Source organism: Equus quagga, chromosome 11, assembly GCF_021613505.1.
Source record: "Equus quagga isolate Etosha38 chromosome 11, UCLA_HA_Equagga_1.0, whole genome shotgun sequence".
NCBI lineage: Eukaryota > Metazoa > Chordata > Mammalia > Perissodactyla > Equidae > Equus > Equus quagga.
Genome location: NC_060277.1, coordinates 891,417 through 906,128, shown reverse-complemented (window position 1 = coordinate 906,128; position 14,712 = coordinate 891,417). Strand labels below are relative to the sequence as shown.

The following is a 14,712-nucleotide window of genomic DNA, read 5'->3' as shown; positions in this document are numbered from 1 at the left end:
GGCCCGGCCGCACAGGTAAGCGCCCGCCGCGGGGACAGCCGCCCTGCAGCGCCGGCGCGGGCGCTCGGCCTCGCTGCCGCCCCCCTCCCGGGCCCCTCCCGACGGCGCGCACCCGCCTTGGGGGTCACGGTCCTGAGCGGGGGGCGCGTCCGCTCCCGGCCCGCCGTCCGCGTCCTGCACCCCGGTCCGGGCAGGCGCCTGTTGGGGGAAGAAGGACACCTGCTCTGTGTCCAGTCTCCAAGCCGCTGACGCTTTCCTTGGCAAGCCGGGCTGCTCCAGGGTCTCCGGGCAGCGTTTGCCGCGTCCTCTGGACCACAGCCTCTATTATGGAGTAGCCGCTTACTGCTCCCCTCTCGTAGTCTAAGGTGCTGCTTTGATCTTTGCAATTCTTTGTGCAATCTTTGAATTTTTGGAGGGATACTTTCCAAAACTTCGATAAGGTATTTGTTGATAAAGTGTCAGTGAGGTAACAGAAATGGAAAAGAAGCGTAAGGGTAACATTGTGTCTTTCCCTGTAAGGACCTTGTAATCATAGGTCAGGGACATTTGTTGTTTAATCCTAAGTGTGCAGAAGTCCAAGACTTGGGAGTTTGGGCAAGGAGGCGATTCTGCAAGCTGTGCAGGGCTGCACCTGTGGGTGACATGACACTGGACTGTGGAACATTGACGTTTGCGTGGCTTGCATATGGTTTACAGCTCTCAATATTTGAGATCTTTGCTGAAAGATCTTTGGGTCAGAAGAGAATAATAGAAGAGTCAGAAAAGCAGAAAGAGGCAGCACTTAGCTGGTTTCAGATTGTCCTACTCCATCTGTTTCCACCCGAGAGCGGCCGGCGCTGCAGCCGCAGGTGTGCTGTTGTGGGACTAGGAGGGGGCAGGTGGTGGAAGACCTGGCTTCTAGGCAAAGCTCCGCCTCTGGACGGGTCAGGACCTGGGCAGGACCTATGCTTCTGTTGCCTTAGCTGCAGACTAAGGTGGTCGAGAGATTTCAGGACGGGGAATGAGGTCGTCTTTGATTTTTAGCGGCAGCCTCCAGAGCAGCCCTCAGCCTTCTGTAGCTGGTCGGGCAGAGCTTGCTGAGTGATGGAATGACATCGTGAGAGAACTCTTGCCATGCCACAGACGGGAGGTGTGCTGATGTTTTTGTTCCTTCATCGTGTCGGTGGTCCTGCTGTAATTTTGCCTACTTGCACCTGCAGGGAATTCTGACATCACAGGAGAGATTACATCTGACCCAGAGAATGACTTCTCCCAGGCCTCACCTGGCAAGCAGATTAGGAATCCCGATCCAAAACAGAAAACTCCTCAGAAGCAGCCTCAGGTCATCTTGTCCCTCTCGCCTTTGAGTGGTCCACAGGCATTTAAACCACCTCATCAATGGCTTTAAGAGAGCCTACACCCACCAGGAGTGGATTCCCTAAAATCCAGATTTCTTCTCCCACTTACATAGGTTTAAGGTCTGTCTCAACTAGGATCCTGCCCTGGCAAAAGGTATGATGGAGGAGTGGGATTGATAATCACTGTGAAACTTCCTAGGGAGTGTCTTCATGCTCTGAAACCACCTTTGTCTTCATTTTGGAAATTAGGATGTGCGGCAAGGCACCCTACAAAGGGCTGGTGAATGAGAGCTGCTCTCCACACAGCTCCACCCTGCAAAGACCCCACGTTGCATCAGCTCGCTTCATTCCACTCTTGGCATGGGTTGTAGATGCTGGTTTTTGGCCCCTCCTCTTGCACTTCTCCTGAGTGGCTGCTGGCTGGAACTTCTTTCCTTGTCTGCTTCCACACTTCCATTTCCTTCCACCAGTCAGTTAGGCTTGAAGATTCCAGGGTGAAGACAGGGTGGGAAATGCATCTCAGTGTTGGTACCTGGAGGAGGAGGAGAAGTCTGGTTGGCAGCTGAGCTGAAATCATTGGGCTCCAGTGTCTGCTCTTGGAAGTGTAGAACTTATTATTCTGTTACTGTTATTATTCTGTTTCTTATTCTGATGTTGTAAAGGTCAGTGGAGAGGTTCTGAAAGACTCCTGTTGGTTTGCTCTTAAAATTGCAAAGCATCTTGCTGGAAATAGGCTTTTTCATTGGTCATAAAACATTCAGTTTAACTCTTTATAAACATTATAATAAATTTTATGAATCAATGCTTTATAAATATTTCTCTTTGGGGCTAAAGAGGAAACTGATCAGCAGCCTGGGTAACAGCACAAAATTGCAGGATTTTTCACAAAATGTTTACTGTCATATCATGGGAGTAGGTGCTTAAAAGGGAGAAATCAAGACTTTGCAGAAGAGCTAGGTTTGCTTGGGAAGGGTATTAGGGGAGGAGCCACGGCCTTGCCTGCTCCCTCATGCCTGTAACCAGCACTCAGCGCCCCTGAGGTCCGGTGGCAATCCCTCAGGCTGTCAGCATGAGATGGGACCCTGAGTCAGCCAGGAGGTGCAGCATCTGCTGCTGGCAGACGGGCTCAGCTCCCTGATGAACGTTACTGAAAACGCGGGTTATCCCCCTCCTCTTCAGTACCCGCTCTCCGCCTTCCTTCTCTTGTTTAGACTAATCTTTAAAAGTGATGTAACTTAAAACACTCCAGTGTGAGTTAATCTTTGGGGCCAGCTAGTATCCTGGGAGTAGAGGTGACTAAGATCTTGGCCTACAGATTAGTATAATGACAAGCTCAAGCACTGGGGTTTCCTGCACCAGGTACTAGGGAGCAGGGTCAGAGTGGCTGACGGAATGGGTTTCCCCCTCCAGGTGCCGTGATCACAATGGCTGAGCACGTCCTTCCTCAGGCTCTGTATCTGAGCAACATGCGGAAAGCTGTGAAGATAAGAGAGCGGACTCCAGAAGACCTTTTCAAACCTACCAATGGAATCATTCATCATTTTAAGTCCATGCACCGATACACCCTGGAAATGTTCAGAACTTGCCAGTTTTGTCCCCAGTTTCGGGAGATCATCCACAGAGCTCTCATCGACAGAAACATCCAGGCCTCCCTGGAAAGCCAGAAGAAGCTCAACTGGTGTCGAGAAGTCAGGAAGCTTGTGGCACTGAAAACGAACGGTGAGATTCGCTGATGTCTGGGGGGCTCCTGTCGTGCGGCACCTGCTCATTCAGTTTTAATGGCATTGCCCCAGCTCCAGTCTCCTCTGATCCCTAGACACCATAGCATGGAAACTATATGGGGCATGTGATAAAAGCAAGCTGGCTTCCTGAATATTTTTATTAAGGATGCTTTGTAGTTGTGTGTGTTAGAGAGCAGAGCACACTGAGGCTTGGGGATTGCGTTTCTAAACACTTTGCTTCCCCCACCCCCGTTAGGTGACTTATGTATCTAATTCTTGCAGCTGTTTAATCATCTGTGAAATACCCTTTCCTGGCCGGTAATGGAAATATTAAAAGGCTTTGGGTTCAAAAGGAAAGCCTGGTGTGAAAACTGGTATTACTGTTGTCCCCACTGTCAGTAGGAAACACTTGTGGTGATGACATTACACTTGCTGAATTGGTGGCATTTTATGGGTTAACCAGTGCTTGGCTGTTGAGGGCGCGAGGGTCGCAGCAGCGTTCTGTCGTCTGTGGTCCCGTGATATGACACGGGAAGGTATTTCAGATTTTAGTGCAGGTGTCAGCCTTCTATGTCAAGGTTTTTAGGGGTTCCCAGCCCTGAACTTCTTGCTGTCTGTGCCTGTCTGCCTCTTGGCCCTTTATTACTAGTCTCTGTTTCCTGCTGTAAGCTGTACTGTTTTGTTTTTTAATTATTTCCTTTGAGGGAGAATGTGTACATCATAGAAGCATCCAAGCATGCTGTTTCTCGCAGCTACAGAATGCTACCTTGTAACGTAGCTATTACCAGGAGCAGCTAGACTGTCCGCCTTCAACTGAGTGCTCCTTGTCTGGGAAAGAGCAGGAAGCTCAGGTCCTCTGCCAACGGAGGTCCTAAACCTTCCTGACCGAAATGACACGTCCACGCGCAGACGATGACTTGATGAGAATGTTAACTGAGATGCGTGTTAACTTTGGCCGCGTCTGACTCTCGTGACTTGGAGTGACTGGGATGTGTTTTTCGCTTTGCTTTGAGGAGTCTCGTGCATCACCCCAACATCTTGCCTGTATTTTCAGAGCGTAGATTCTTAGAAACATCAGTAGAGAGAAAACTGGGTGGCTAGTGTTTACACAGTTCTTGGCATTAAATCAGTTGATGCACAGAAGTAGGTAATTAGGTTAAGTCATCATCAAGAGGTTTATATTCTTGACAGTTTGTGATTTTAACTCTCTCTCGTTTTCTTACAAAAAGAGATGGGGTCGACTTTGGGAGACTTGGAAACAGATTCTGCCAAATAGAAATGTGGTAGAACGAGGAAAACCTTCTTATCATGAACAGAATTAGTTGACATTTTAAGTTCACTTTGCTCTATTTCCTTAAGAGAAGAAATGGACATAAGTAGTAAACACTTGTTTTGCAAAGATAAGTCATTTAAATCAACAAAGATTCACCTTACAGATAAAACTACAAAAGCCAATGCCTTTTGATAACATTTTCTGGGAAGTAGGGATTTTAGGCTCAGAATGCTTTTATTTCTCCACTTTCAAGAAAATTCCTTAAAATTCTGGAAAAGGAAGAAAAGCTGTTTAGGGGAGGGGAGAAAGCAAATGGCTTTTCCTCTCTGATTTTTATTAGCACCTGTTTCTTTTTTTAAGCCCTCCCCCACAGGAGGGTTCAACAGAGTCAGTGGTCTGTTTGGGGAGGGGGTGATTCACAAGTTTGCATTTGAGGATATGAGACTGCGGTGGATGAGGAAGGGAGTAGGTGGCACAGAATTGAAACTTCATGCGAAAAATTCCAGCGTCTATTGGCTGCAGCAATTTCGCTTGTATAATGAGTGGCTTATTCCAGCCCGCCCTGACCACACCCACTTGGAAAGTCCAGGGTGCACTTGGCAGTTTAAATGTCTACACACCAGAACAAAAAGTACAATAGCTGTTGCTCAATTGCTAGTCAAATAACTTAGCGCTGGGGAATTCCAGATGTTACTTAGGGAATTTTGTTCTGGTGCATCTCAATCAAGAACTGAAAGTAAGCAGAAGAAGAAGAAGGAAGGCCTTATCTGTGCTCTAGATTTTGCAAAGGGGAAATTTCAGCAGAACGCAGTCATTGCCACACGGCTTGAGCCATCTTCACTGTTTGTTCGTTTGGATACTTATTTAGCCAGTGTTTCTAAGTGTGTAAATTGAAGGCATACTGTCTGTGGATATACATTTGAGGGGTTTTCTTTGTTGTTTTGGTTTTTCTTACGGTTTGACTATAACGAAAACTTGATAACATTTCACATAGCTTTTATTGCCCTACTTACAGAGCAGTGTAAGAAAACAGGTGAACCTTTCTTTATAAAACCAGCTGTGCACCTGCCAAAGGAGATTGATTTAACTTTTTTAATTAAAATTCCCCCCAAATTTTTATTGTTTGGAGGTTGTAAAAAATGCCATCTCTTGAATGTGGATCTTAACCTGTGAAAGTAACAAATTAATAGAATAAAATTAGATCTCTTTCTCAGAATGCTCAAAATTCTTAAAGTGCTAGCCCTAGACACTGGATTTGTGCCAGTGTAGACACCCAGGCTCTCCTTAACTTTTAGAAAGGGCTATGCAGCTGTTAGCCAGCAGGTTCACGTGAGGCGTTTCTGGGGGCCGTGGCAGGTAGGCAGCAGGTAATTAGTTTGCAGCTCTCACTGTCACTTCACAACCAGGAGAGGACATTCCAAGGCCCCAACGGCAGCAGGGGACGGTCCAGCCGTTTATCACGAAGTCACAGCCAGACCATCCCTGTCCAGCAAACGGGCAGGCCAGCCTCCTGGCTTGCAATGGGTGCCCGCTGTGGTCTCCTAGAGTTAGAGAGTCAGTGCAGAGTTGTGGCCAGGACATGGAAGAGCAATGGAAAGGGACAGCCTTGAGAGATGGTAACCCGAAGGCCTCATGTCACACAGGGACAGAATCCTCAGAGAGGTTTAGGAATGGCCCCCAAGGCCACTCACGCAGTCAGGGCAAAGCCAGGCTGGAGCCGCGTCCCACAGGATCAGGCCCTGGTCTCCGGCTCTGTTGCTCTCAGTCACTGAAAATGAGAGGAAAAGGATGCTTTTCTTCCTTAAAGCTGACATCAGCTTGTGAGCTGTTGTCATTTGGCCCCTGACTGAGAAATGCGCCACCTGCATCGCCCACCCGCCCCACTCAGCCACGAGCACAGCAGGGCCGGGTTGGTTCTGACCCGCTCCTAGGCCCTTGTTGCGGCTGCCTGACGTCCTTGCTCTGTCCGCAGGTGACGGGAACTGCCTCATGCACGCCGCCTCCCAGTACATGTGGGGCATCCCGGATACGGACCTGGTGCTGAGGAAGGTGCTGTTCAGCACCCTCAAGGAAACCGACACACGCAACTTCAAATTCCGCTGGCAGCTGGAGTCCCTGAAGTCTCAGGAGTTCGTGGAAACGGGGCTTTGCTACGATACCCGGGTACGTGTTCTTTCCTGTTTGGCATCTGTCGACTGGGCTCCATGGGGACACGGGACCCTCAGGCCGGCCCTACTGTCAGGAGCACGTAATGGGCCGGGTCACGTGCGCTCGGCCGAGCCCAGCACAGTCCACAAAGGACACCAAAACCTCCTGTCGCAGGAGCCCGAGGCTCCTGTCAGCCGGGCGGGCGGGTGCAGCTCCTGGCTGTGGCCGTGCACATGGCCGGGTCCCTCTGATCCTGGCCCTCCCTGCGCCTCCTTGGTTCTTTGGTCCGATCATCCTCTGCTTGTTTCCTGAGCCTGCCACTCATGCTCAGGCACCAGCCTCCCCGGTCTCGGTCACAAGCTGGGAATTTTGTGCTCATTTGGACAAGGGGCTCCAGTGTTATGCCTCATCAGGGATTTTTCTGAAGGCAGGTGCTGTCCCCATCCTCCCCCATTTCTCAGTCTGCCTTGTAGTGGAAAAAGTAAAGGAAAAAAACCAAAATGAGGAAAAAAGGGTGATCATTTGAATGATGATTTCCAGAAAGGGGAAGAGTAAGCTGAGTTAAATAAATGAATAATTACAGGTGGAGTCAGAATGATTTTTGACGCAGAATCCCTTCAGTCATCTTTTTCCATCTCCCCTCAGAACTGGACCGAGGAGTGGGACACCCTCGTCCGAATGGCGTCCGCGGACACCCCGGGGGCCCGAGGTGGCCTGCAGTACAGTTCCCTGGAGGAAATACACATATTTGTCCTTTGCAACATCCTCAGAAGGCCCATCATTGTCATCTCAGGTGAGAGACCACCCCGTGTATTTAAGTGCGTTCCCGCTTTGATGTCCTAACTCCTGGGAAGAACCCAGAGCACCACAGTTACAGGCCAAGTCGAATTTGATGGGAGTCACCTGAGGGCCTTATTTGTTCTTTCTCTTTCCTTAAACAGACAAAATGCTGAGAAGTTTGGACTCGGGCTCCAATTTCGCTCCCTTGAAAGTGGGCGGGATTTACTTGCCTCTCCACTGGCCGGCCCAGGAGTGCTGCCGATACCCCGTCGTCCTTGGCTACGACAGCCACCACTTCGTGCCCCTGGTGACCCTCAAGGACAGCGGGCCAGGTGAGAAACTGACACTCGATTCCCTTTGTGACTGCTGGCAGACAGCGTGCACCCTGCTCCCTGGGAGCGTCAGGCTTCACTCTTGCTCCTGGTTGAAATGGGCTCCCTGAGCCTCCGTTGTTGAAACTCAGGGTTCTGCCATGTGCATGGTTAGCGGCATTAATGCCACAGCAGTGATTGAAGCCCCTGCCTTTCCGTGTAGGGCGTGGGCAGCCCCTCAGCACATAGTTACAGGTAGAGGTGCGCCTGTAGCATCACCATGACGTTTCTGTAACACACGACACTTGGCACACAGAGCGCAGCCTGGCACCGAGGAATGCAGCTTAGCTGCTGTGGGGACAGCTAACTGTGCAGTTGAGTCCATCAAGTGCGTTATTTTGTTTCATGGCGTCCTCACAGCATCCCAATGGGCTGTAAGCCTTGGTAGCCTCAGGTCACAGGGGAAGCACTTGCAGCTCAGAGAAGTTAAACAACTTGCTGATGTCACAGAGCTTGATAGTGGCAAAGTCAGGATTCGAACTCAGGTCCATCTGATCCTGAAGTGTGGAGATTTAACCAATGAGATCCGCCCCCTCCAGGCAGCTGAATACTCTGTGAGCTTCCTGGAAACTGCATTGTCTGCTAGAGTCAGTGCACTCTCCTTCCACGGCTGGGCGTGTAGCCAGAGCGTGCTTTTCCACCCCATGCTTGCACCCTTTCTGTGCCTGCAGAATTTCACCATTACCCCTCTGTGGCCTCACACACAGTTTCGTTCAGTAGAATCATATTTCGCTTGTGTTATTTTTCCCTCAGAAATCCGAGCCGTTCCCCTTGTTAACAGAGAGCGAGGAAGATTTGAAGACTTAAAAGTTCACTTCTTGACGGATCCTGAGAATGAGATGAAGGACAAGCTGCTGAAAGAGTATCTGACAGTGATGGAGATCCCGGTGCAGGGCTGGGACCATGGCACCACCCACCTGATCAACGCTGCCAAGTAAGGGTTTCCCCCCGCTCCGTCCTCGGCGTCCGGCTCCTGCTTCAGCCGCATGAGCTGCTCCCGCCGGGGCCTTGGCAGCGAGCAGCTCTGGAGCCGGTTTCCCCCGATGGGAAACACACGGAGAGGCTTGTGTGCGGGCGGAGGCTCACCTCAGGCCTGCTGACTTTGGTGTCAGATGGGAACAAGTGCTGGTTCGGAATGATCTCCCTGCACATCTGGAGGCTCAGACTCAGAATTAAGAGTGTGTTTACATCAAAGATAGTAGTTTTTTTTTTTTTTAATTGCCCTGGTCTTAGATCAGCAAGTGAAAATTCTTGGAAACAAAAGCCTTTCTCTCTTGGCTTCTTGGCGAGGACAGACGGACAGACACATCAGACACAGACTGGGTTGGTGTGTATGTGGCAGCTGTATGATTTTGCCACATGGAAAGTGGGGGAGAGACCCAGAGTACCTGGTGTGCAGGTGTCCAGACTTTAAACGCCAGCTTTATGATAGAGACACCTGTTTCTTAGAACTTGAAAGGCATGAGAGGTGACCACAAAGGCGTCAGGGAATTGGTTTCTCAGAGTGGAGATTCACAAATTACGGGGTGTCTGAAGTCAGCAACACCTCCAGGAGTGTCCGCCTCTCGGTCGCTGTCAGCTCTAACAGAGATCAGGCACAGGTTTAAGAGGAATGACAGCAAAATGCAGAACACAGAGTTCCAGGGTAGTTTGTACCGTAAAGCAGACAAGCCCCAAATGAGTTCACTGAGTCGTGTTTTACTAAGAGTTTGATCTCTGAGATGTTAGAAAGCGAGTGGCTTTTTGAAAGAGGAGACAGGAATTCAGAGTGGAGGCAGCCCCAGAGTGGCCCTTTCTTTGGAATTATCTGTGACTTGGGTGGACCCAGACGGATTAAATATGATGGTGATTCTCAGGATAATGATGTCTCAGCGGCCCTGGGCCGCCGCTTTCCTGTGGGCCTGCGTCTCAGGGAGCCGTCATCAAGCCGTCTCTGTATCCAGATTCTGAGAGTCCGCGCTGTGAGCTGAGGATGAGAGTCATTGTGTGTGTCTGAGTCAGTGTCTGTGTCACCTCACATTCTCCCTCGTGGTCCTCAGGTTGGATGAAGCGAACTTGCCTGCAGAAATCAACCTGGTGGACGACTACTTTGAGCTGGTCCAGCACGAGTACAAGAAGTGGCAGGAGAGCAGCGAGCACGTGCGGAGAGAGGCGCCCGCCCAGAGCGCTCTGCAGCCTTCGCTTCCGCACCTTTCCCTCATGGACGTCAAGTGCGAGACGCCCAACTGCCCATTCTTCATGTCGGTGAACACACAGCCCCTGTGCCACGAGTGCTCAGAGCGGAGGCGCAGGGGCCCGAACAAGCCCCTGAAGCTGGGCTCCCGGCCGGGCCCTGAGGCGCTGCCCGGCGTGGCTCTGGGGGCCTCCCGCGGTGAGGCCTGCGAGCCCCCGGCCTGGAGCCCCGAGGAGCCGGCCGGGGGCCCCCGCTCGGCCCCACCTACGGCCCCCAGCCTGTTCCTGTTCAGCGAGACCACGGCCATGAAGTGCCGGAGCCCCGGCTGCCCCTTCACGCTGAACGTGCAGCACAACGGCTTCTGTGAGCGCTGCCACAACGCCCGGCAGCTCGGCGCGGGCCCCGCCACCGAGAGCGCCAGGCGCGTGGACCCTGGGCAGTGCCGCGCCTGCCTCCAGGACGTCACCAGGACCTTCAACGGCATCTGCAGTGCTTGCTTCAAAAGGACTACAGCAGAGCCGCCCTCCGACCTCGCCTCTGGAGCCCCCTCTTCCTGCCATCAGCGCTCCAAGTCAGACCCCTCGCAGCTTGTCCAGAGTCTCTCCCCACATTCTTGCCGCAGGCTGGGGAACGAGGCCCCCGCCGGCTGCCTATCTCAGGCCGCTCGGACCCCTGGAGACAGGACGGCCACAAGCAAGTGCAGAAAAGCTGGCTGCATGTACTTTGGGACTCCAGAAAACAAGGGCTTTTGCACCCTGTGCTTTATCGAGTACAGAGAAAACAAACGTGAGTGAACCAGTGATTGGCTTCCTACCCCCGTCTCAGACCCCTGCCTGGGAGGCATGTGTTCCCTAACCTCCAACACAGAGCCCCTCTAGGTGGTGGGGTAGGATGTGGCCTGCACAGAGGGACAGTCACAGTGGCTCTGCCAGCCACACACAGAAGCAAAAGGCAGAGAATGCCACGTTCCGGACGCTAGAGAGCCTGTGGGTGGAGTTCACAGACCTGTTTGCATAAGGTTGTCCGGTGTTGCCTTTTTAGGGTACAGCTCAGACTAGACTTTTTTGAACTCTGATATATAAGAGAAGCTCCAAATCTGAGCAGCAGTAGTTGGAGAGAGGGCTGTCTGTGCTGACCTTGCGAGAAAACACGGGGGTTTTAGAAACCTCTGGTCCTAGAGCAGGAGGGAACGCTTGGCCCCTGTTCCGGTCCTGGGATGAGCAGTGCAGCTGTGTAATCTCTGTTTGGACCTGTCCACGGCCCCAGTGTCAGCGTCTGTCCGCCTAGGGACCCACCTGTGGTTCTGATCAGCCTCAACTCTCTTCTAGGTTTCGTCGCTGCCTCGGGGAAAGCCGGCCCCACAGCCTCCAGGTTCCAGAATGCCGTCCCCTGCCTGGGGAGGGAGTGTGGCGCCCTGGGGAGCACCGTGTTTGAAGGATACTGTCAGAAGTGTTTCATTGAGGCCCAGAGCCAGAGGTTTCATGAAGCCAAGAGGACGGAAGAGCAGCTGGTGAGACACTTTGAGGTACTTGCCCCCCGCCCGGTGCCCTCGCTGGAGTGGTTCCTTCCCATGGTGACGCGCAGACTTCACTCCCTGCCGAGCCCCGGGAGGAACGGGGGGAGTCGCTGTGGCCCCGGGTTGGAAGGGCAGCACCTGCTGTTAGTTTTGTGCCCTAAGTATGGTTTAGAATCCATTTTAAAAAGTGAGTAAAATCTGCCATAGGGGCCAGCCGGATGGTGTAGTGGTTAAGTTCATGCACTCTGCTTTGGTGGCCTGGGGTTCGTGGATTCAGATCCCAGGCATGGACCTAGCACCAATCATCAAGCTACACTTTGGCAGCATCCCACATACAAAATAGAGGAAGATGGACACAGATGTTAGCTCAGGGCCAATCTTCCTTACCAAAAAAATAATAAAAAGTATAAAAATAAAATAAAATCAGCCATTCAATAAAACCACTCAATGCCTCCAGAAAGCCAGATGGCGATCAGAGATTGTTGGATTGGTAGGAGAAGCACAGAACTACTCGTGTGCTTATCACGAGGAGACAGGGGAGCCAGGGTGTCCGAGCCCCTCCGCTGAGTGGTGTACACAGAAGGCACACCTTGGTTAATAGGTGCCTCCCGCCCTGTTGTCCACAGAAAATGGGGTCTGTTGAACAGGACAGCTTCCTACTGACCCACATGGAAGGGGCGGGCTGCGCATGGCCCTCAGGGGACCGGTGGTTCCTCGGCCTCCCTGGGGCTGGGTCTGCCTCTGGGATGGGGAGGCGGCGTCCTTGGGGAGCAGCTGTTCACAGACCGCACCAGGGGCTCTGGGTCCCCTGGTCGTCTGAACTCTCTGTGGGGTCCCTGCCATTGTGTGAGGTCATGTCGAACCCGAGACTCATGGTGACAGTGCCCTCTGCTCTTTCCACCAGAGGTCGAGCCAGCGCAGGGACGTGCCCCGGGCCGCCCAGAGCGCGGCCAGGCCTGAGTGCGCCCGCACCTCCTGCAAGAACATCCTGGCCTGCCGCAGCGAGGAACTCTGCATGGAGTGCCAACACCTCAGCCAGCTTGTGCCAGCTGCCCGGCGCGGTGAGCCAGCGCCCGAGGAGCCCCCCAAGCAGCGCTGCCGTGCACCCGCCTGCGACCACTTCGGCAACGCCAAGTGCAGCGGCTACTGCAACGAGTGCTTTCAGTTCAAGCAGATGTACGGCTGACCGGTGGGCAGGCCGGCCCCATGGCCGCAGCACAGCACTCCCCGCAGCAGGGCCCCGCGTGTCTCTGAGCGGTGAGGAAAGATAAGCACTCGGCTGTGACAGGAATGGTCCCAGGTGGCCTGGGAGCGGCGCCCATGACTGGCGGCAGATGGCGTGGGGTCTGCCCCGGGCACCTCCCGCCAGCCAGAAGGCCAGGGACTCGGTGGGCTTCAAATGCACGCCAGGACTGCCTCGTCGTGGTCTGGTGGGCTGGGAGGCCAGAGCTGTGGCACCTGCCCTCCGTCGGACGTTCTCCGAGCCGTGAGGCTGCATTCCTGGCCCGCAGCCTCCGAGGGAGCTCAGAAGCTCAGGGAAAATGGACACGTGCAGAGTGTCAGCAGTTAATGGCTTTTTCCTCCCTGCCTCGTCCCTGTGCCCCCGACAGACATGGCCAGAGCAGAACCATCCGGGGGCTGTGAGTCTGAGGCTGCTGAGACAGAGTTCGTTCACACTGAAAAACGAACCAGCTGCTTTTGACAAAATGCACCTTTTAGAAGTCAGACTGTTCCAGTGGGGAGCCTGCCACTCGTGGCCGTCGCTGTCTTCTCTTCTGAAGAGGGTGGCTTGGACTGAGGTGTGCACAAAGGTGTGCACATCCTGGTGTCCCCTTGTGTGGCAGATGCGGCAGTTTTTCTTATGATGGTAAATGCTGCCCTAGGAGTTGAAACAGGAGAATGAATAATAATAACGTGTTTTCTGGTTGTTGTGGGGGCACGGCTCATCAAGTTTTCACGAACTCAGATGACTGTTTTGTTGTGTGTTTATAACTCACTTTATTTATTTTATTGCAAATATCAAAGTTATTTAAATGAAGCTGTTCCTTCTTCCCTGGGGAAGGCTCTCTGGTGTCTTCCGGAGGTAACACCCTCGCCCGGGTCGTGTTCCGACTGCAGCAGGCGTTGGCCCCCTCGATGCCTTTTGGGGCCTTCCCTGGGGGAGGACGGATTGTCACCTACACCCAGAAAATCTCCTGCTTCCTCTGACTGAGGCTTCGGCAGAGCGCTTCCCAGCTGCCCTCTGGGAAAGTGTTCTCACAGAATGTGGATGCCTCTGAGTATCTACCTCCGTAGAGAGAAGACCAGGAAGGAGCAGGTCCCAGGGGCAGACTTGGCCCTCGGTGAGGTCTGGGGTGCTGGGAAGAGACTCCAGTCCAGTGACATCCCCGCACTGGGACCACAAAACCCCATCACCACAAGTAAGAGGAGCCCTCTCTGCCCTTGGCCTGCAGATTGTCAGTGTGCTTTGTGTTCCTGTCGTCCTTGTTCTGGAACAAAAAGGAGGGAAACACATTGTCCCCAGAGGCGAAGGCCACCCCCATCGGGTCTGGACAGGGACCTGAATGTGTGCCATCTGCCACTCGCAGCCTTCCTGCCTGCCTGACATGCTTCCTCCTGGAGTCCATCTCCCTGACATTCTTTGAAATTTCTTTTGGAAGATCCCAAATAAACTCCAGCATTTTCTCTAGTTCTTTTAAATATGATATTTTAATATTTTGTGTGTATTGATATTTTCATTCTTAATGTGAAAAACTGGAATTATTTATACTTATTATAGAAAACATTTGAAATTTGCACATTTAGTTGTCCTTAATAAACTGCTATGTACTCTGTTTCTTGGTTTCTCCAAGTTTTCCTAAATAAGTGTAACTTCTCACAAAAGCCAATATTAAAAAATAAATTATTTAAGAACAAATTTTGATGTGTGCTATTTACAAATGATGAAAGAAAAAGACAGGCTTTCATGTTAAGACCTCACCTCCCCAACAGCTTTATTTCAAGGTGTCCCTGGGCAGGGGATGCATTCCTATCCCGGGGGTGGTCAGAGGACTCTGTGGAAAGAACTGCGTGAGGGCCAGCGCCTGGTCAACAGCGGGGACGCCGAGGCCGAGATGGGAGGGAGGGATCGGCCTGCCAGTGTGGGATCCATGAGTGGCTGGTCCCTGTGCCCCCAAGGCTCCTGCCCTCAGCCCTGATAAAGTGCCCAAAGGAGAAGCAAGGGAGAAGCAGAGAGAGGCAGGAGAGAGGGGGAGAGGGGAGGGTGGGAGGATTCCCAGGTCAGACCTGGCAGCGCCAGTGTCCTGGGAAATTATAAAATGACGTATTCTCCCCTGAGAGAAACGTGCCCCCAGGGTTGGTCCAGCAGGACGGTGTGGCTCACGGAATCTTTCT

General features: G+C 52.5%; 1 protein-coding gene across 1 annotated transcript; it reads left to right on the top strand.

The window, feature by feature from the left end:
• The first annotated feature begins 6 nt into the window (after nucleotides 1–6).
• On the top strand, nucleotides 7–14,200 carry TNFAIP3 (TNF alpha induced protein 3). Its single transcript, XM_046677539.1, has 9 exons — nucleotides 7–15; nucleotides 2,748–3,056; nucleotides 6,304–6,494; nucleotides 7,125–7,272; nucleotides 7,421–7,591; nucleotides 8,384–8,564; nucleotides 9,670–10,589; nucleotides 11,132–11,328; nucleotides 12,224–14,200. The coding sequence occupies exons 2-9, from the start codon at nucleotides 2,762–2,764 to the stop codon at nucleotides 12,503–12,505; spliced, it is 2,385 nt and encodes a 794-aa protein (XP_046533495.1). The 5' UTR covers nucleotides 7–15; nucleotides 2,748–2,761; the 3' UTR covers nucleotides 12,506–14,200.
• The last annotated feature ends 512 nt before the right edge of the window (nucleotides 14,201–14,712 follow it).